Here is a 22664-nt window from a genome sequence, read left to right on the forward strand (position 1 = left end):
TGTGAGCAATCCTGAGTTGACGGGAACAGTGGTTAACCTTATTGTAAAAATAGCAAATGAACGACACAAAAAAACAATTCCCTTCCCCTACTTATCTAATGAAGCTGAACTTTATCTATGTTATATTTTACAATAATGATAATAAAGTTTGAGAAACACTTCATGATCATCAAACAAGATATAAAAAGATATCTGCAGTGGATTGTGATTGACAGCATATTGAATTGTACCTTTGAACAACAACAACTTAAAATAAAGCATCGCAAGAATGTTTGCCATGCAGTTGCCTGAAAGATAAAATAGAAATTATTCAAAAGGAAATGTGAAAGAAAAAGAAAAACCATTTTGCTTCCATTTTAAAACTCTACAAGTCATGTAATGATTTTGGTTTGTGAAATCCCCCAGTTTTTGTAAAACTTTCAGCTGAAAGGGTCCGAGATATTGTTTCAGATTAGCTTCCGGTAGGAAATGCGAGAGGAGTTCTTGGATCTACTTCCTGGCCAATGATTCTGACACCGATAATTCCGCTGTGGAACGGGTTGTTAAACAACCACAGACGTCGTCTGAGATGCTTAATGATGTAGGGTCCAGCGTCCAATCCCATTTTATCTTCTTGGCAAATTAATCACACCTGCAAAGGACTGTGCTTCCCAACGTGTTACATTGATCAAATATGTCGAGCGTTACCATAGGTGGACATACCGACCAATGGCTACCCATGTCAGAATGGCGGGAACGAACTCCCTGTTACTGCACACACTATGCTTAACCAATCGCAGCTGACAACCGGACAGTTTGGAAAAAGGTTTGTAATAATTAGCAAAGAGCACTTATGTAGAGGCAGTGTCACAATCGAGAAATCCTTATATAGTACTATGCACAGAAGCTGCTCTTAATCAGTCACTTGTCACAAATAGAAATGGGTGCCACAGTCATTCCGGGAAACTAGAGGAGAAAGAGGACAGAAGGAGGAGAGAAGAAGCCGAAGGGCTTATGTGGGTAAGAGTAAAGGGGGGGGGAGGGGGGATTTTTAACAACAAAAACGATCTTATAATGCTTCATCTTCCTCTCTCACACATGTGGTACTCTTTACTGTTTCACAATGCACTACTCTTCTGCTATTTTAACAGACTGCTCTCATTTCGACCTCTCCTTCATTCCTTGCCTAAAAAATCCAACTATTACAGTGCTTCTTCTCTCCATGCTCTGAATTCGCCTTCATTGCATCCATCAAGAATTGTGTTAAATCGCATCTATGACCTAAAACTTTTAAAAACCACAGTTTGCCATGGATGCTCACTTTCCATCAACCATTCTTTTTTTCCAACTTCAGTGCCAACTCACCCCCCTCACCCCTCACTCTCACTCTCAAAGCAACCATCCCACTCTTCTCCCTCCAAGCCTCCCTCTCATCTCTCTCAAAAATTCCCCCCTCACCTTTCTCCCACCTTTCATCCCCCTCACTCTTCCTTCTCAAAGTTTCCCCCGCTCTCATCCACCAAGCTGCCTCCCTCCACTGCCCTCTCACCTCCAACTCTTCACTCCACCTCCTCAAATCCTCAACTGCCTTCTTCCTTGTCTCTTGTCCCCCCTCTCCCCCAGCACCACAGAGCCTTTTCTCCTCCTCATTCGGCCCCCTCCCCTCGCTATTCTGCAATACCCCACACTCCTTCAGCAACCCTCCTTACCTGCCCCCCTCGTCCCTTGTCCTACCTCCCCCTCCCCCTCCACCTCCTGCACCCAAAGCCTCCTCCCCTTCCTCTTCATTAAAAGTGTGGACCTCAAATATCCGGGGCCTTCGCTCAAACCTTTCAGATCTTTCCATACAGGTTGCCACTGACAAACCAGACATTATCTGCCTAACAGAAACTTTCCTCTCCCAAGACATGTCTGACTCCCAAGTATCTCTCCCTGGTTACTCCCTCTTACGGTATGACAGACCTGAGCCTCGTCCTGGTGGAGGTGTTGCTCTCTTCATCAAAGACTCTATTCCTCACTCTCCATGCACTGCTCTCACTCCCCCACACCCCCAGGAATACCTCTGGCTTCGGCTTCCCCTCCACTCCCACCTCATGTTTATATGTGTACTGTACCGTCCACTGAACAGTGATGACTCCATCTACACCTCACTATCCGAAAACATGGACCATCTTCTATCTTCTCATCCAAACTCTCTCTTCCTCTTATGTGGTGACTTCAATTGTCATCACGCCAGTTGGCTAGGTGTGGGTACCTCTCTCACCTGCCATGGAACCTCAGCAAAAGCTTTCTGCGACTCATTGGGACTGACTCAATCGGTCAACTTCCCGACCCGGATCTCAACCAATGGTACTCCATCTCTTCTGGATCTGATTTTGACAAATTTCCCTGACAATATCTGCTGCTCTTCCTTCGCTCCAATTGGTTCTTCTGACCACGTCCTTGTCAAAGTGGACATCTCTCTGGCTGTTATCAGAGAACCACCTCACCGCCGTCGAGTCTGGCATTTCACTCAAGCCGACTGGCAGGGTCTCCGAGCAGCCATCAAACTTACAGACTGGTCTCCTATCACTACTTTCTCAAACATCAACTCATCCTGGGAATTCTTTCAAAGAAACTTGCTCTCCCTCATGCACAGATTTATCCCCTCTCGTGTTCAGTTGTCTTACCCTTCCTCCCGCCCTTGGTTTACTGAAGCTTGTGGCGAGGCAGTTGTCCTGAAACAACTTGCCTTTGCCTCATGGAAAGCAAACCCAACTGAGGGCAATCTCAGTTCTTTCCACAAAGATCGGAACAAGTGTGTATCTACCCTCAGGAGAGCCAGAAAACAACATCTTTCTCATCTCAAGTCTGAACTCTCAAACCTCTCTCCCTCCTCAAAATCCTGGTGGCGTTTAATCAAATCTGTTTCTGGTGTATGTTCCCCCTCCATCCCCTCCCTTACCTCAAATGGCAGCACTGCTGATTCCACACGTGATAAAGCTGAATGTCTAAACTCGGTGTTTGCAGCTAAATCTTGTGTCCTAAACCCATCACTATCTCTACCCACTTTACCCAGTCGCACCCAACTGTCCCTGGACTCTGTATCCTTTTCTCCTGACAAGGTGGAGAGCTTGCTTTCAAACCTCGAGTCAGATTCTGCAACCGGTCCAGACGGCATCAGCCCACGTTTCCTCAAAGCCTGCTCTTCTGCTCTTGATCACCCTCTCTCTGTTCTATTCACCCTCTCATTTGCCCAAGGTCATCTGCCATCTGCTTGGAAATCTGCTAACATCACTGCCCTGCATAAAAAAGGTGCAAAAACAGATCCCTGTAACTACAGACCAATCAGCCTTCTCCCAATCATCAGCAAGGTGATGGAATCCATCATCGCTTCAGACATGAAATCTTTCCTCTTCTCCAATGGCTTCATTTCCAATCATCAATTTGGTTTCAGACCAGGTCACTCTACCCTGGATATGCTGCTTCTGCTCTCCCATCAATGGATGGAGGTCCTCAATGCCAGACAGGAAATCCGAGCCGTATCCCTGGACATATCACGTGCTTTTGACACAGTCTGGCACCCTGCCCTACTCACCAAACTCTCTTCCCATGGTATTCAAGGCCATCTCCACTCATGGCTCGCAGACTTCCTCTCCTGTCGCAGTCAACGTGTGGCCCTAAATGGAGTTCTTTCATCCCCTCTTCCTGTGCAGGCTGGAGTTCCTCAAGGTAGCGTTCTGGGCCCTGTTCTTTTTCTGGTTTTCATCAATGATCTCTCGGACTCTCTGGAAAATCCTCTATTTCTCTTTGCCGACGACTCCACCCTCTGCCGTACCATCTGTCATCCCTCAGACCGGCAAGCAGCAGCTTCTTCACTCACTGCAGATCTGGATAAAATCACAAACTGGTCCAACACGTGGAACATGTCTTTCAATCCAGACAAATCTCACACTCTCACTATGTCTCTTCGAAAGGACCGTTTACAAAACCCCCCCATCCACTTTCTCAACAATCCTCTGGAAGAAGTCTTTTCCTTCAAGCTTCTGGGTCTCACTATCTGCCATGACCTTTCCTGGGAAAGTCACATTTCCAACCTCGCCTCAAAAGTCAGTCGCCGACTGGGAATCCTCCGTCGTGCTAAGTCCTTCCTGGGCCCTCTTGAGCTCCTGACCACTTACAAAGCTTTTGTCCGTAGCCTGATGGAGTACCGCTCTCTCCTCTGGGCTGGTGCTCCTGCCTCCCACCTTTCTCGGCTTCACGCTGTCGAAACCAGGACATTTAAGATCATCGGCATCTCCCGCAATGAAGCTGAGTCTTTGGGCCTCTCACTCAATCACCGCAGGTTGGTCGGTGGTCTTTCTGTCTTCTACCGACTCCTCTCCAGCCTTGCCCCCCCTGCTCTCTCTGCGATTTGTCCCCACCACATTTCCACAGGGCGCTCAAGGTCCGCCAACAACCCCCTTCTGGTAAAACTACCAAAATCACGAATCACTGCTCATCTTCACTCTTTCATTCCTCTTTTTCCCGCCTTTGGAATAAACTTCCTCACTCTATTCTTTCCCATTCTTCCCTGCAGGCTTTCAAAACAGCTGTTCACCACCACCTCTTATCTTCCCCCATCCAAATCCTCGATCTTTTCTACCCCCGATAATCCACCCAAGCCCACTTCCTTCATTTCTCCTGCTTTCCTTCCTGAAAGTCCCTGAAATGTCCATCTTCTCTTCGCCATGTTCCCTGTCCCATCCCCATCCCTCTCCCTTCCACAGTTCACCTAATGTGTCTGTTCCCCACTGTTTTGTCCCTTCCACTCCCGCCCCTCTTGTCTCGTGCCTCCTTGCTGTGAGTTGTGTGTTAGCTCTCATACGAGCCTCGACCAAGGTATACAAAAAAAAAAAAAAAAAAAAAGGGGAGAAGGTGTGTTGCAAAGTGTCCTGAGAGATGCAAAGGTGAATGCATGTGGCCTTAGATTAAATAGCGTGAGTTGGAATAATCAGTAAGCCCTGAAAATGCCAGTTGGCGCCTTGTGTTGATGCTCATGTGTCAGAAGGGGACAAGGTAAATTAAGGTAAAATAAGGATAGTAATAGTAAATTAGAGTATATGGATGAGATGCTGCAGAACTCTCCGCTGATCTGCCTGGCACTGGAACTCCCTCACTTGCTTGTCCACCAGCTCACTCTCACTTGTCTACCAGTGAGACAATGACAATGTCTCTGAATGACAGTCTGAATGACAGAAAACAATGACAGTCCTCTGTCTCTTGACACCAGCTTGCTCGACCTCACCATTCCCAGATGTCGCATTCTGGACTCTGGTCCAGGCTTTGATAGCCACAATTTGCTCTCCATTGTGGCCAGATACCATATGATCTGTCTCTTTTCCCAATGGGCCACTCGATGAGCTGGCCTATGCCATTGGATGCAAGGAGCTTGGTGGTGTGGCCGGTGACGAAACGTCACATCGTGCATCGAGGTCGCCATTGCTTTCTATGCAGTCTCCTTTGGTCTGTGATGTGCTGTGCCGCAGAGCGTTTTTTCCTAGGTCCCGCGAAGCGCTCTTTTGTTGCCCTTTCTTGCCTCGATTCAGCCCTTTCTGTGCTGTCTGAAGCACGATGTTCAATCAATTATTGCATGAAAAGTGGCTTGATGTTCACATTGCAAAGCATGTTGTTTATGCAAAGTGTGTTGTAAAGCATGTGTGGAAGCACTGTAGAGAGAGGTAGAGGGGTAGAGGGGTAGAGGGAGAGAGGGGGGAGAGAGGGGGGAGAGAGGTGGGGAGAGGGAGAGAGAGAGAGAGAGAGAGAGAGAGAGAGAGAGAGAGAGAGAGAGAGAGAGAGAGAGAGAGAGAGAGAGAGAGAGAGAGAGAGAGAGAGAGAGAGAGAGAGAGAGAGAGAGAGAGAGAGAGAGAGAGAGAGAGAGACAGAGACAGAGACAGAGACAGAGACAGAGACAGAGAGAGACAGAGAGAGAGACAGAGAGACAGAGAGAGAGAGAGAGAGAGAGAGAGAGAGAGAGAGAGAGAGAGAGAGAGAGACAGACAGAGAGAGAGAGAGAGAGAGAGAGAGAGAGAGAGAGAGAGAGAGAGAGAGAGAGAGAGAGAGAGAGAGAGAGGAAGAGAGGGGGAGACAGACAGAGAGAGAGAGAGAGAGAGAGAGAGAGAGAGAGAGAGAGAGAGAGAGAGAGAGAGAGAGAGAGAGAGAGAGAGAGAGACAGAGACAGAGACAGAGACAGAGACAGAGACAGAGGCAGAGGCAGAGGCAGAGACAGAGACAGAGACAGAGACAGAGACAGAGACAGAGACAGAGAGAGAGAGAGAGAGAGAGAGAGAGAGAGAGAGAGAGAGACCAGCTTTGTAACTCAACTCAACATCTCAACTCAACATCTGGAAACTCAACATCTTCTTCTTCTTCTTCTTCTTTCGGCTGCTCCCGTGAGGGGTCGCCACAGCGGATCATCCGTATGATCCGCATAGTGACTTGGCACATGTTTTACACTGGATGCCCTTCCTGACGCAACCCTGGTCGCCTCTTACGACACAGGGATAAGGTACACCTATTTTAACCGGGGTATACACCGGCCCAGTATACTGGTACTCATTTCACCGACCTCGGAAGGATGATAGGCTGAGTCAACCCCCTGGTGTATTAATTTAGTGGCCCAACGGGGCTTGAACTCAGGATCTCTTGGATCCCAAGCCGCTGCCCTAATCACTGCGCCAACACCAGGCTGTGTTTGGGTGGAAACTCAACATCATAATTGTATTTATGATGTTGAGTGTTATGATGTTGATGTTGATGAGACATAGACAGAGAAAGAGACAGCGACAGAGACAGAGATAGACAGAGAAGAAAAGAATCAAAATGGGATTTCATTCGACTACAAACACAACACATTTTCCTTTTCCACTAAACACAGGGAGGGTGGGGAAAATTAGCAACACAATATACTACGGAGATAACTATACAAGAGTTTCTTTATGTGTATTCTATATTGGGGAAGAAACGGTTCAGTAAATTGTGGGTAAAAAACAACTTAAAATAAAGGAGGGAGGATGATAGTGGAGAAAATGGGAGGGTAGGGGACATCGGGTGGGGGTTGGGGGAGATTAAAAAGGGAAAAATGTTTGGGTGAGACATGGGAATAAAAAAAGATAGATATTTCAAAACATAACAACCTCGAAGGGGAGGTAAGGAGCTTTCAGAAAGTAAAAGGGGAGTGGGAGGAGTGGGGGCAGGGGTCACTCAAAACAAAATTTGAACAGAAAAATAAAGGTAATTTTGAGTCACCTGGTATAGCTTTTCCTTAAGCTTTGGAACAATGGCAAGAAGTTTGATCCAACAGCCATCAAGATCCCCAAGCCGTTCCTGCAGCCACACCATGTTTGTCTTCGTCAGCTGAAGTAGCTGGCCACCGGACCTCTGAACAGATGTCTTCAGAGTGCTCTTCTCCTCCATATCCATGGAAAACTCCTGGAAAGAACCAATTTTCAATTTGTTTGCATTTTTACTTTCAACAACCAGCTTTATAAGGCCTGATATAATTCAATTGACTGTACTTGGTAAAAAAAAAATGCAAATTATATCTGCATATAAAACTTCAAATATATTATGAAAAAAAGTACACGTAAATGATACCTGAAAATAAGTTGGTACGGTACAGCAAGCACTCTTGCACACAATTCCTTCATACATTTCTCAAAATAAGCGATAAAAGTATGCTTGGGGTAACATCCATCGATAATTAATGAGGCAGCCTCTGGCGGTTGATTACGAGGCAACATCTGGCGGTTGATTATGAGGTAACATCTGGCGGTTGTTAATGAGGCAGCTGGACTCAGACTCAGCGACAATCTCAGCACAATCCTTGGTGCTCTTTATTTAGTTTCAGCACAAGTTGCAATGTGTTAATAACTTTTAAATCACTAAATAAAACTGTCACAATGAGAATACAAATATATGTATATATATATATATATATATATATATATATATATATATATATATATATATATATATATATACACATACATATTTGAATCAAATTGATACTTTTATTATCTATTTTTCTCTATAAAATTCAGCAAGATGGCAAATATATCATAGACAAGGTGTTTCATATATAAAACGATGCCAAGAGAGCAATGCATGGATTGAGATTGCTGGGTCTGGCTTCGTACCAACACTGAATTAACTCTCTCATGAAAACTGCGCCATCATTATTATTTTGAAGAAGTAATGATGACAGACCTTCTCGAAGAGAAGTTTTCATAATTGTATAAGTTCATTGTATACAAGGGTCCTTTCAAAAGCTTGGCATACAACTATATTGAACATGACAATGCAACCTTAACAAAGATCAATACTGGCAGATGTTAAAGTAGTACCGTCCACTATTCTAAATATCCACAATGAGTTTAATACACTTTCGTCCGCAGTGTGGCAAGTGAAAGATAGCTGCAGTATGGTATTATCATCATTGCTCAGAGAATGCAGAGGGCACCTGCTTGACTTCACTGCTCTCATCCAGTCTTGCATCTATATTCTATATCCTTACATCTTCAGATATCATAAATAATCAAATGGCAACAGTATAGGAGAATAAGAATGGCTGAGGTCTCCCAAAGTCTCCATCATGAAAGTGTGAATCTCTCATCGAGAACATGAAGTATTATAATCACAATACGTTTGTACATGAAAAACTCACTTACATTGTGTTTTGGTCATTGCATAGCTGTAACTGGAAGCAACACCTGTACATTGCTGCCAACAAGTGAGAAAGGTTGGAATTACTACTCACTTGATGACATTTGAAAATGTGCGGGCAGTTTATCATGAGCAAGGTGATCCACAAAACCTTTGAAATGGTCCATGTAGTTGAGAATTTATACCGTTACAATAGAGTTTTGTTAACTATCCTAAGGTGATATGGAGAATTCCCACTTGAGCCCAAACAGCAGAATTAAAATAAAAACAAAAGAGAGCAAATTCTTTCACTCAAAAAAAAAAATCACACCAGTTCTGAGGAAAATTGTCATAAATGCAGCTAAAGACTTACCAGCACCTCATTGAGGTATGTCCGGAGGACCTGTGGGTTCAAAGAGACATTCACAATCTCTTCCTGCCAGAACGTTACGTGGGTCTGAGCCTCGTTGAGCCAGTGTTCTAGCTCTGCTGATTCCTGTTGGAAACTGAGCAAGCACAGACATGGAGCGGGATATCACTCCTCAATGGATGTATATTTCCAAGGATTGCTCTCTCTTGCACAGTGCAGATTCAAGCATTCGAGCAAAGTTGGCAAAAGTCAAATGAAGAGTAATGATAGATATAAAAATCACTTTTGATGAAGTAACTTATTGGGAGATGGCATTAACTTGCAGGTTAATGTTTTCCATCAGTAGTGCTTGGAAGGAAATGTATTAAATGGAGTAGTGATAAAAGGAAGGATGGAGGAGCAGGCCCATAACCGGGTGGGGGGGGGGGGTTGCGACGGGTGCACATTGGGTGTGTACACACAACTCCCCCCTCATCCCCCCCCCCACGCCTCGGTAAAACAAGGACAAATGTGTCCAAGAGCCACGTCATAAAGGTTTTGTCTTCACCAGAAGAAGAAGAAAAACAACAAGTAGAAGAACAACGCGGAGCTCTCTTCGAGCCAGTGTTCGCAACGCGACGCGGCTAAAAAAAAATCACAAAGGTCGACATTTTTTTTGAAGCATTATTTTTAGTCAGGTGAATTCACAAGAAAACAACAACAAAGAAAAAAAAACCAACATAGGCCTTCCTAATCACAACTGACTTGTAACCTGCACAATCTACGTCATCTTGTTATAACTTGGCAGTGTCTCCTTGGTTACTGTGTTTCACTGCATGCTTGTGTTAATGCGCCGTTAATAGTAAAAGCCAAACCCATTCACGTTTTTATGATGTGGGCATGCATGATATCTGATGATACTAGTTTAAAGTACAAGGTTGTTCATGAGTACATGTATGCAATGAATCACGCATGACGCAGGAGGAAGGAAATGTCGTTGCGCATGGGAAAGAAACTGGCCAAACAGTGAGTCAATTAATTTTTGTTGATTAAATTAATTTTCTTTTTAAATAAAGTATGGTGTTTAGCTTGTGATTTGTACGCATGTTTTTTCTTTTGTTCAGTCGTATTTTGGATTTGCGGGTTTTTCGGTCCTGCTCACCGGTGTATGGGTTCGGCGCTCGATTTGTGGGCTAAACCCGTAAGTTGTGGCTAGTCGAGAGCAAAGCCCTATGTACTAGACACAAGGTGTGAATAAGGATCTTGGTGATGACACCATAATACTGATTGAATTGATGGCCAGGCCCAGCGAATCGAGACCTATTAACAGAGCAGGCAGTCCACCTACCTCAGGGGAAGCATGCCCAAGATAGGTTGTCTACGTTGGCCCGAACGCACATTCACTACAATTTTGGCATTGATGAGGAAAGGATGGTGGATCCGTTTGCCAGGAAGCATCAGAGACAGCTGGAACTTGGAAAGACTAAGCGAACGGTAAGCACCTGCCTCGATGTATGTTTAAAATTTGATCAGATCCTCTGATCATGCTACATAGGGCCTATGTTTACCTGTGATAACGTAATTTTAAAATCATGCTTTGAACATCCAATTCGTGCCCAATACATTTTTCTCATCTTTTCTTACACCCCCCCCCAACCCCCTCACGAGTATTGACTACTTTGAGGATAGACCTTAATGATAAACCGACTTGTAATATTATAAAAAGAAGAGTGCATGTATGCAAATTTGTGTATTCATATTATGTTCCCTTTCCTGACATGGTGTTTCCTGTTACGAGTCACTTAGCGAATTGAACTTAAACTCGAACTTTGATAGATAGTCAATGACAAGTCAATAAAATAGCATTTTATATGCTGCCATGTTGATTCAATACCGACATATGGCCTGAATCAACACCCCAAAATGATAAGCCATTAAGCTCTGAATTTTCGACACTTTCACTTTCTGCAGGAAAGCGATGCAACTTGCATCCCATCCCACAACAGGCATGATGGTGCGGTACTATCACGCTCACACACCCCACCCCCATCAGAAAGAAAACTTCAGAAAGGAGAGAAGAAAAGAGGAGATTGGACGGAAATGGAGGAAGAAAAGACAGTGTGATCAAAAATTCTGCCATTTTTGCATTGATAACATGGAGGTGTTTAATGCAAGCATTCTTTGAGAAAAAGGGTTAACAATGGTCATGTAGTACAAAACATCTGCCTCATAAGCAACTTACCTGACACCATTATTTTTATTATCAAACAACACAAAAACAATTACTGTCGTTAAAGTTTTGATAAAAGTGTGGAATTAAAATTTTTCAACAAGATCAGTTGGATAAGATATTCTGACAGTATTGACTGTTTGCACATGCTTCTCCATGAGATACGACAGAGATGAAATACCACACTGCATATGGGGCTGGATCAACATAAGTACAACCTCTTCTCACCTGACCCAGTGATGGAGCATGTTTTGCAGACACTGAAGCTCTGTTGTGACTAAGGCTGAGCAGGCAAGCCAGCGCTCACCCAGATCCACCAGATGAGAATCTGGCAGATGATGTTTAGTCATGTCCTGAAGCTTTCGTCCTGACTCAAGCAAATGCTGCAACCTTGGCTGACTCAGTTCCAGGCTGGACTTCAGATTCTGTGGTTTTAGGATTAAAAAAGGAGGCAATAGAGTGAGGTTTAAGAACTCAAACTGACCACAAGATAAACAATACCTCTTGAAATGATCACAGCATGACACTGTAACCACATTTTCAGGGTGAATGTAATGCAATAAGACAACACATCAGTGTTATCCTGACATTACACCTGGTAAATGTTGATGTGATCCATAATCTCCTGTTCTGTTTCTTCTTGCACCCTATCACTTGGAACCAAAGCCTCCATGCCTGTAAGAATCTGGCTCAGAGTTTTGTATTCCTCCTCAATGTCTTCCCAGGCCTGTAAGAAATGAGTGCCACATGAAACAGGAAAGCATATATCTGTCAACCTTTGCAAACTTTACTTACTGCAGCACATACAAAATAGTTAATCTTTGGTGCTAATTTCTTCCTCATATATAAACATATCAATGTTTAGTGAATGTACAATCATAAGGCCAAATTTTCCATTTGTTCCTCATTAGAAGCTATGTTGTTTTCCATAATACAACTACTGTACCTGCAAAACTTGCTGTTGCTCCCTGCCTTGCTTCTGCGACTGTGCAAGCAAACTGGATGCTTGTCCCATTAGTTGAGCTCGTCGAGGATCCAGGCGCTGTTGGCAGCTTGAAGATGAACGATCAGCAAGCTTATCCACCATTAACATCAAGTGCCCCAATCCATGGAAGAACTCCTGTGAAAGAAGCAAAATCAAATAAGATAGATTTTTTCAATTTTTCACCAGCAAATGTCAGATTCAAATTTCATTTGGCACTCTTGGTTTCCAGCAAGATATTAATGTGTCAGTTGAAATATGTAGCAATAGGCCAAAGTCATAACCTTTGTTTACAGATATAATACGAGCCACCAATGGACAAACCATCATCATTGTCAGATTTATTGAAAAACTTTTCACCCGATTGAGGGGGTTGGAAGATTGATGGCCTTTCTCCACTTGGTTCTTTCAGTTGAATCTTTTCTCAGATCTAATCTTTTCAGGTAATTGTTTACACATTCCTGCAATGTTTTCATTGGCCTGCTCCTTGGTCTTTTTCCATTTGCCTCAAAACTTTCTCTCTCCTCAATAGATTAATTTTCTATACTTCTCGCTGTATGACAAAGCCATCTCAACCTTCTCTTTCTCAATTGACCTGAACACTGCAAATTTTTAGCATATATCTATTATTTTGACTCTGCCATTTATAATGTAATGCCATACATCCATCAAAACTTCTTCATCTCTGCTCTTTCTAGTCTTCTTTCATCATCGATCCTCAAGGCCCAAGTTTCACTACCATACAATAGGGCTGGCCTTACACAGGTGAAATACACTCATGCCCTTACTGCCCTTGACACATACTTGTTTGTTAGAATACCTACAAACTCTTTCCATTTATTCCAAGCTACTTTTATCTGACTCCTCATAGCCATTTCTGTGCCCCTCCTTCTCCCCCCCCCAAACCCTCCAACAATGACATCCAACCTGTCTCATAAAATAACTAGAATGGCACTTGGTCGAGCACAAATCTCAGCCAAGCTAAACTTATCACTACCTCTACCAGGTGATGAAGTTTCGTGAAGATTGGAGTAAAAATGTGACCTGGTGGAGATTGACTAAGACAGACAAACAGACAGACAGAATGAATGAAGAATCACTCACAGAGTGACACTTGGCGAAACGGAACAGCACAAGGTAGAGCGCATACCTCCGCCAAGCTGAACAGTTTACATTTTGTATCCCACTGATGGCCGGATCTGCATCCGAACCTCACCCAAATCTAATCGGCTTATTCTTGTCACATACCCACTCATCCACCAAGTTTTGTCATAATACATCCACAACTTTTTAAGTTATCATCCTATACATAGTTTTTGGTTCCATCTCTCAATGGTGAACAATCACTTAAAAAGTTCTCATATCCAGATCCGCACACAATCTAATCAATTCGTATTTGGTATACACCTGACCTGTCTACAAATTTCATCCGAATCTGTCCATAACTTTTCGAAATATCATGATATATTTCATTTTTGGCCATGTCAATGGTGAATCACATAATCACCTTAAAAATTCCCTGCATCCGGATTTAGATCTTCACCAAAATTGAATCAATTCGTCCTTGTCGCATGTCCAACCTGTCCACCAAGTTTCGTCAGAATCCATCCCTAACCTTTTGAGATATTGTGCTGTATATCGTTTTTGGCCCATCTCTCAATGGCGAAGAATCACTGAAAAAATTCTCAGATCCGGATACGGATTTGGATCTTCAACAAAATCGAATCAACGAATCCTTGTCATACACCCGGATTTGGATCTTCAACAAAATCGAAACAACGAAGCCTTGTCACACACCCAACATGTTTACCAAGTTTCATCCGAATCCGTCGACAACTTATTGAGATATCATGCAATATCTTTTTTAGCCCCATTTCTCAATAGTGAAGAATCAGTTAAAAAATTAAATAAATATCGTATCTGAATCCGGATTCGGATCTTCACCGGAATTGAATCGATTCATCCTTGTCACACACGAAACCTGTCCACCAAGTTTCGTCAGAATCCATCCAAACCTTTTGAGATATTGTGCTACATATCGTTTTTGGCCCCATCTCTCAATGGTGAAGAATCACTTAAAAAATTATTGTATCTGGATTCGGATTCGGTTCTTCAACAAAATCGAATAAATTAGTCCTTGTCACACACCCAACATATCTACCTGGTTTAATCAGAATCCGTCGACAACTTTTTGAGATATCATGCAATATGGTTTTTAGCCACATCTCTCAATGGTGAAGAATCACTTAAAAATTAAACAATTATCGTATCCGGATATGGATTCGGATCTTCACCCAAATTTAGCGTTGCTGTCCTTGGCCGGTCATCTCGACAAAAAGAAAAATTTCAGAACGATTACTTGAAAACTGTGGCCAAAAATGGTGTGACAAATAGTGTGACAAAAAAAAAACAGAGTTGGTGTCAAAGCCACCCAATGCTTGCCTGTTTATACATTTATCGTTTTTAAACGAGTCTAATAATTAATATTTTTTATAATTCTCTAACAATTTATTTTTTTTGGGGGGGGGGACCAAGTCCAAAATCTAATGGCATGATTCTTGGACCATACATAACCCCTCCCCCCCACCAAGTTTCGTCAAAATCCGTCGAGGAGTTTTTCCGTAATACAAAAAATTTAACATTTTCACGCTCACGCTCACGCTCACGCTCATGCCGGGGTATCGCTATAGCTCTCTGTTCTTCGAACAGGCGAGCTAAAAACTGTGACAAATAGACAGACAGACAGACAGACAAACGCTAAAGGCCAACATACTTGGAATTTTTCATGACCATTTTCCACTTTCCTTCTTTTCGTTTTCTTCTTTCTTTCTTTCGTTTTCTAACCATGAACTTGGTCTTACCCACATTTACATTAAAATTTTTATTCACCATTGCCTCCTTCCATCTGTGAAACATCGTCTTCGTTTATTGTTACTCTCCCAACAATGGAAGGAAGCCCTCAATTTCAGACATGGAATCAGGACAGTCTCTGTGGACATATCTCGAGCATTTGATACAGCTTGGCACCCGGCTTGATCTCCAAACTCTGTGCTAAAATGGCATCCGAAACCATCTCCTCTCATGGATCACTGACTTCCTACACTCTCTGTCAAGGCTGGAATGCCACAAGTCAGTGTCTTGGGCCCAGTCTTGTTCCTCATCTTCATCAATGATCTTTCTGATTCCCTGGAAAATCCTACCTATCTCTTTGCTGATGTTTCCATCCTCTGCCATATCATTTCTTATCCTTCAGACAGGCAGGCAACAGCCTCTCTCCCCTCTCTGAATCAGGAGCTGGTCCAACAGATGGAATATGCCTTTCAACCCTGACAAATCCTACACAATCATCCTCTCTCTAAAAGGACCATCTTGCAAACCCTCTGATCTACTTCCTAAATAAACCACTTGAAGAGGTGAAATCATTCAAAATTTTGAGCTTCACCATCAGTCATGGTCTTTCTTAGGCAGACCATATTTCCAAGATAGTTTAAAAAGCCAGCCACTGACTGGCCATCCTTCATTGTGCAAGGTCTTTACTTGCCAAATCTGAACTTTTGGCAATGTACAGGGTGGCCTGAAAGTCACTTTACCCCTCCCAAGGAAAGCATGCATTCTTAAACTCCTTTAATTTACAGGTTGTATTATGCAATACTTAAAATAATTAATCAGTCATTGTATCTGTATTTGCTCCAACATTCTCCTTGAACCACTGAATTTGTGGAGGGTGGAGGGGAAAGGAGGGAGAGAGGTGCAAAAAATTTAGCAGAGGCAATGTGACTTTCAGGCCATGCTTTTTTGGCAGGGTTAAAGGGGTAAGTTTAGCATGGGTAAAGCAATGAAGCCTTCACTCACAGCTTCGTGGAGTGTTGCTCTCACCTTTGGGCTAGTGCCCCTGCCTCACACCTTGCTTTCTTGATGCCATTGAAAGCAAGGCCCTCAAAATCATTGGGATCTCCCATGACAAATCTGAGAGTCTCAGCCTGTTACTTTTGCATTGCAGACAGGTTGGTGGCCTCTCTTTATCCTACGACCTCCTATTTGGTCTTGCACCCTCTGTCCTCCCTTGGCTGTGTCCCTCCCAGGTTTCTGCAGGGCACACACCATCTGCCTGTAACCCTCTTTTTTGTTAAACTCCCAAAATCCACTCTCACTGCTCACCTCCACTCGTCTATGTACTCTTTTCCATGTCTGTTCCGAATTCCAAAATTCCATGTCTGTTCAGTCTGTGGAACCAAATTCCATGTCTGTTCAGTCCCATTCTTCCCTCTAGGACTTCAAGACAGCTATTTACCACTACTTCATTACCCCCATCCATACTCATGATCTCCTCGACACTAAATGACCCCGTTTCCAAGCACTCCCCTTTTACAGGTGATTGTGATTTTTCCCTCCTCAACCTCAGCTGTTTTTGTTTGTTAGTTGTCGGTTGGTTTGTTCCTTTTCTGTTTCATCCCCGCTTTCCTCTTCCTCTTCTTGCTGTGTTTCATTCAGCTTTTGTGCAGATTGTTCACCCCCACGTGTCCTCCACTCCCCTTGATCTCACTCCCACTTTTACTCTGCTGTTGGTGTTTCCCCATTTTGTTCTCTTTCAATCTGCTCTAAGTCTTCCACGAGCCTCGATTATGTATACAAAAAGAAAAAGAAAGAATATTTTTTGTTCAAATATGTCAAAGTTATAGCAAACAAACGATTTATTTATTTTACACAAAATTCACAGCTGGCTGCTGGTATCTTGTTGCTGCAATGAAGTTAATGAAACCAAGTACATCGCCTTGACTGAAACCACATCAGAGCAAGGATCACTACTGAACAAAAATCTATAAGGAGGAAGGTAAATCACTTAATATTCACCTTGTGCTGTTTCAGCCATACTGCTAATCCTTGGGGCTTGTCAACGCTGCATGTGGAAGCCATCTTGTCTTCTCCAGCACAAAGCAGCTCCGTCATATCACTCAGCGCCTGTTCATAACGAGACTCTGCAACATGATGCTTGCTCAGCGTCGGCCGGTGTTCAGACACAAGACCCTGCAGTTCCTCCAAAAGGGCCTGCCACAAAAAAAAAATTGGAAAATTCCACTCCAATACTTCTTAGTTTTCCTTTTGCTGTTTATCAAAGCATCACCATAGCGACTACAAGATGAGAGATGTACCAGGAAAAAGCCAACACACGTGCAAGGTATCAATATTGTAGAACTGATTCTTAAGGACCATCAATAATTATCACATTGCATGATGATTTTACTTATTTTTGATGAAATCATACAAAATAATTGTGGGTGAATGCAGCATAGTTTCCAAACTTTGTACATGATTAATACCACTTGATCAGCAGATAACTCTCATGCAGAAATGGATCTAGTCGTGCACACATGTACCAAAAGAAAGGTAGAGGTTGTAAACATCTGATAATGGAAAAATTGCAGTTTTGGACGAAGGATGACATTACATTTCTTCAAAATAACCACAGACCTGCAGCACATGATGATGCCCAATGGTGCTTCTTGATGAAATTAAAAACAAATTTGATACGAATGCCTCAACTGATATGCCTCCAACATGTTAGATATCAACCCACAGTTACCTTTGATCTCAATTTAAGGTCAGAGGAAAAACAAAAAGGTCAGTTGAGAGAGAGAGAGAGCACGAGGCCGCAAAGAGAGAAAAGTAGAAGAGAGACATCGTCAGATGCATATATCTCAGGTCATGGTCTGCAAAATAATTGTCAATTAAAGGGTGCATAACATTTGAACTTTCACACCCAAAATCTAATCAATTCATCTTTTCTTCTATAGTCCATACTTGTACCAAGTTTGGTCGAAAGATGATTTAAATCAGGTCATTGTAGTGTGTAATAATAAGCATTTTGGTGAGTGTCAGGCCTTTAAACATCATCCAGGATGAATGCAAATGTGATGGAAGACCTTGGAATATAAACGAAAGACCTTGCTGAAGAACTTTGCATGTGTATGGGTGGCAGAAAAATAATATTCCACCAGAATCTGTGTTTAAATAAATTAAACCTTTATCAAGCCTGTCAAGTCTCATGCTTTGAGCAGCAGTCTCCCGTTTTTGGAGATGCTCGTCTTCTAACCAAGACCTGTAACCAAATAAATCTCCTCATTCTCATTATTATCATCGCATCTCCCTTTGTTTTAGTAGCATGAACTGTATTACGAGTCACATATAAGTTGGTGAAGTTGGTGATTATCCATGTAGTGGCCTTGCAGGATGGTCTGGAGGTATGCACACATGCCTCTGAGCCATCTAACTTGATTTTGAATCTCGGTCCAGCTACAAACTGTCATCCTGGTGTCTCGCAGGTAGGGTGATTCATCAATGTGTGTGCAGTCCCTTTGATGGACGTTAAACTGGGAGTCCCATCTGCCAGCATTAGTTGGTGGATGTAAAAGATCCCATGGTGTCCTTCATGAAGAGTAGGTGAGCTATCGCCAGAATCCTGACCAAATTACAAATTTCTGCCCCAACTTACAGAGGGTGGTGCATCAGCGGCATAGCCATTCCGTAAGCCAATGATGCTATTTGCAGCATTGTGCTGCATACAAAGAAGAAGAAGAATACTCACAGTGTATAGTAACCAAAGGTATTTTTCTGGTTAATTTGTTACACCTTGATTATCATAAACGGCTTGTAAGCAAGAATTAGGTTACTCTTATAAATCGAAAAACAACAAAACAACTTTCAAAAATAACAAACTTTCTGTATTTAGTCTTAAACATCTTCTTGGATTGAACTGTGAGTGTGCTCAGATGCAAAACAAATCTCCTGAGAAACTTTTTCTGGGAGCTTGAGAGAAATTATTTATTATACTGTACTCGTAGTGAAAGTTACATCGGTATTTTTTTTTCATGAGAACCTCTTTCAAAATAAAAATGAGTTGTGCCTTTAGCCATTATATATTTAGCAAAATAATTTAAAATCAACACTTAAGTTATCTCATCATGCAATTTCACCAATTGCAAAGTATGATTCTTTGTTGATATCAAAAGTCAAAATGTGATTTGAATTTAATATTTTTTTCTTGGGGTTTGCCCAAAAACAAAACAAAACTAGAAAGTATCTCAAAATGCAAAGCTCATCCGCGTTTGCTTTTTACTCAAACTAAACTTGACGAAAACAACAGATTTGTAGATTTTATTAATATGCATTCTCCATATTCTCATAATAAAGGTTTGTTGAAGATTTGATGACAAAACCTCAAATAGCAAAAATGTTATTGCCTGCATAGACATACTGAAGCTCAATGGTAAATAAATAAAGAAATGTGGAAACGATTTTAAAAAAAACTGGCCATCTTGCTCTATCGTTATGTACCATTACCGTTTTCACTCTGTGGTTACCGAAGAAGCCCTGAACACTTTTGATCATTTTCCCTGCTGAGAAATGAACAGTTTACAGGGATGGGCCTCCATGTAATCAGCTTTTCCCCCGAGCAACCACATTCCCATAACTGGTCTCCAAGGCGAAAAAAGAAAACCCCGCGGTGTCAATAGCTGCGGCCGAAATAATAAGAGCTGCTATTTATAGTTACTCTGACTGGCCTTTAAAAATTTGACCCAATTATTAAATATTTTTTCCCTATTCTCATAATAAAGGTTTGTTGAAAATTTGATGACAAAAGCTCTTATGGTAAAAAGTTGTGGCTTGGATAGACAGACGCATGCACAAACACACAATTGCAAAACCCCATCTCCCACTGTGCGGGCGGACAGGCTAATCAAAGAAAACATGCTTCGAAGCATATTGGCAACTGGGATAATAATAATCAATGGACGACTGAATGCACACAATTGAACCTTCATGTTCAGCCGAGAACCTCAAAGTATTTGTTGTACTCGATGGATTCGACAAAATCTTGTGTTTCAACTCACCTGCAAGTTGTGCATATCTTGCACATTTGCTGGCTCCTCGTACAGCTTTTGCTGACGCACTCTGATCATAGAGATTTGCATTTCAAACCAGCGGAGCTTCGATGCCAAATTTTCCAAGTCCTGCAGCCAAGCAATCCAAGCGTTGATTCGATAAGTTAAGCAATCATCTAACCATTGCAACACTGGCAAATATCTGTCATAACGTCATGACAAAGTTGAAATATGTGTGTACTTTAAAGAAAGGTCATCAAAACAACCTGGACGCATGAAGAATTGTAGAAAGGGAGACATATCATGCCACGTATAGGTTTATACTCACTTGAAGCTGTTCCCAAGCTTTCTTGTTTGGTTCATCTGATAGTGTATCCAGGACAAGCTGTTTGTGATTTGCAAGAGAATTGTGCAAAATGCTGAGCTGAGTCTGAATGAAAAAGAAAAACAAAAAACGGCAAATGCAATACAAGGAGCTTTGTATGTTTGAGAGAGGAAAATGTCAAATATAATCTTTAAAGATGAATTAAATATTTCACATGACGCAAGATGAAGGACAAAAAAAGGGTGATATTAGGATGTATAAGAAAGTAAAGATTTATGAAATGTCATCATACTTGGTATTCTGTGACTTCAGACACTCTGTTTCGAAGCCTGTTCATTTGATGTCTCACTGCTTTGTCCACGGTCTGCAGTCTCTGCCATAGCCTGTCAAGTGTGTCTATGATGAGCTGCCCATTCCCTGTATCCTTCAGATATGCTTCACAAAAACGATTCTTCTTCTCATTTACCTCATGAGACATCTTGGCAATATCCTTGAGTAAAATCTGCAGGAAATGATTCAACAAGAGTATGAAGAGCATTTGTTAGTTACTTTTAACTTTTAACTGCATGAGCATTATTTTCATTTCCCCTTGTGTTTGCTCCTCACTTCCTGCATGATCAGTTGGGCATCAATTTGTTTTGGAGATACAGCTGCACTTCCCATTGTTTTTGCCTCCATAATGTCCATCCAGAATGTCTTCTGCTTGATGTGTTTGTGCATCTTTTGTTCAAGGTCCAAACTCTGCTCTGGTGTAAGGTTCTGCTGAAACATTTCAGGGAAAAACAGTGTACAGGTACATTGTTACAAAATATCAGAGTTATTTGACTCAAATCAAGATATCAGTTCAGAGCACATTTCTTTAAGTTCTCAAGAAACAAGAGAGTGTTGGGTAGAGAAACATAATACGACTCATGGACTCAAACCTTGATAGCATATAATGAAACCTGTTGTTTCTCAATTGATATTGATTACACATGTGCTCAGCAAATTGATCAATCAATCACATGTATTCATATCCATGTCAAGAACACACAAATCAGTTATACAAGACAATAAAAACATTCAATGCTTCCTTGGTTTCCCAAATGAGTGTCAAACTGAGAGAAGTGTCAAACAGCACGGTGCAGATGTACCACTGCCAAGCTAAAATGAATCAAACCAGATATAGATCCACTGTTGGGACTTTCGAGGAGAGTGGGTGATAACACCCTCCATATTTCTGCATAAAAAAATAACATTATCCTTATAACATTACACTGGTTAAAAGAAAAAACAGCCACAACCACATAGTTTTATTAGAGCAGTTTTGTTTCTCAATTTGAATTCATCATTAATATGTAGCTGAAGATTCCAAATCCAAAAAACGAGATGAGTGGAACCGGAATTTTTTTTTTTAACAAAGAACTAAACACAGCAAATAAAGAAGAAAGGTGACAAATTGCACCAAGATATCTGAACCTGTTATGAAACTTTTTCTTCTCATTGGCCATCAGTCTCAAAAGTAGTGACGACATGGATTAAAGATAAAATGCATCTGGATTTTCAAAACCAACACAAAATGAACCTGATCCGGATCAGGATCTTCACCAAAACTGAATCAATTTGTCCTTGACGTACACCCAACATATCACCAAGTTTCATCCAAATCCATCCACAACGTTTAGAAATACACTTCTCATAGACAGACAGACAGACAGACACAGGGATGACAACATAACCTCCGTCCACCTTCGGTGGTGGAGGCAATAATAATTAATAGGTGCTTGAAAATCCTACCCTTAAGACTCATAACTTAACAATATTTTTACAACGCATCCATCGAGGCTAATTGAAGAGCAATAACTAATCAATCTTAATGCATCTTGTGCATGACTTAGAACTTGACATCAAAGCTATCCAATGTGAGTACGAGAACATTTGTACATGTGATGGGTTCACCTCCTTGGTTTATATTTTAGAAAATGTAAACATTTGAACACTCCAGAAAAATTAAACACAACCGATAAGAAATCATACTATATGGGTTCAACTAGTACATAATATTCTCGAAGTGTACGCTTGTACAGGGAGGACTGTGATTCTCGATGTGAATGTGTATTGTATTGTGCTGTCTGGTGTGAGTAGTCTCCTGAACCGATGGTCGAAATGAGTTGAAAACCGATGGTTGACCTTACGATGTGCATGGGATGGTTTTTGTCCATTAAAAAAAAAAGTTCTGACTCCCAAACGCCAAGCATGTTTTATTACCAACATTATAA

At 41.9% G+C, this 22664-nt stretch overlaps 1 protein-coding gene across 7 annotated transcripts in view; it reads right to left on the reverse strand.

The window, feature by feature from the left end:
- Positions 1–22664, reverse strand: part of SYNE1 (spectrin repeat containing nuclear envelope protein 1) — a 423352-nt gene that overhangs the window by 96251 nt on the left and 304437 nt on the right. For 6 of the 7 annotated variants that reach the window (XM_085888569.1, XM_085888567.1, XM_085888563.1 and 3 more), the window contains 10 exons: positions 21013–21168; positions 20699–20908; positions 20410–20511; positions 20091–20210; positions 17053–17247; positions 12166–12339; positions 11815–11946; positions 11448–11644; positions 9014–9146; positions 7246–7428 (listed from right to left, as the gene is read on the reverse strand). In XM_085888569.1, the coding sequence (XP_085744695.1) occupies positions 7246–7428; positions 9014–9146; positions 11448–11644; positions 11815–11946; positions 12166–12339; positions 17053–17247; positions 20091–20210; positions 20410–20511; positions 20699–20908; positions 21013–21168 (1602 nt within the window). The remainder of the gene's footprint in view (positions 1–7245; positions 7429–9013; positions 9147–11447; positions 11645–11814; positions 11947–12165; positions 12340–17052; positions 17248–20090; positions 20211–20409; positions 20512–20698; positions 20909–21012; positions 21169–22664) is intronic. The other variant, XM_085888566.1, reaches the window with a different exon arrangement.

Source organism: Eptatretus burgeri, chromosome 7 (genome assembly GCF_056783735.1).
Source record: "Eptatretus burgeri isolate ZD-2024b chromosome 7, Ebu_testis_v1, whole genome shotgun sequence".
Lineage (NCBI taxonomy): Eukaryota > Metazoa > Chordata > Myxini > Myxiniformes > Myxinidae > Eptatretus > Eptatretus burgeri.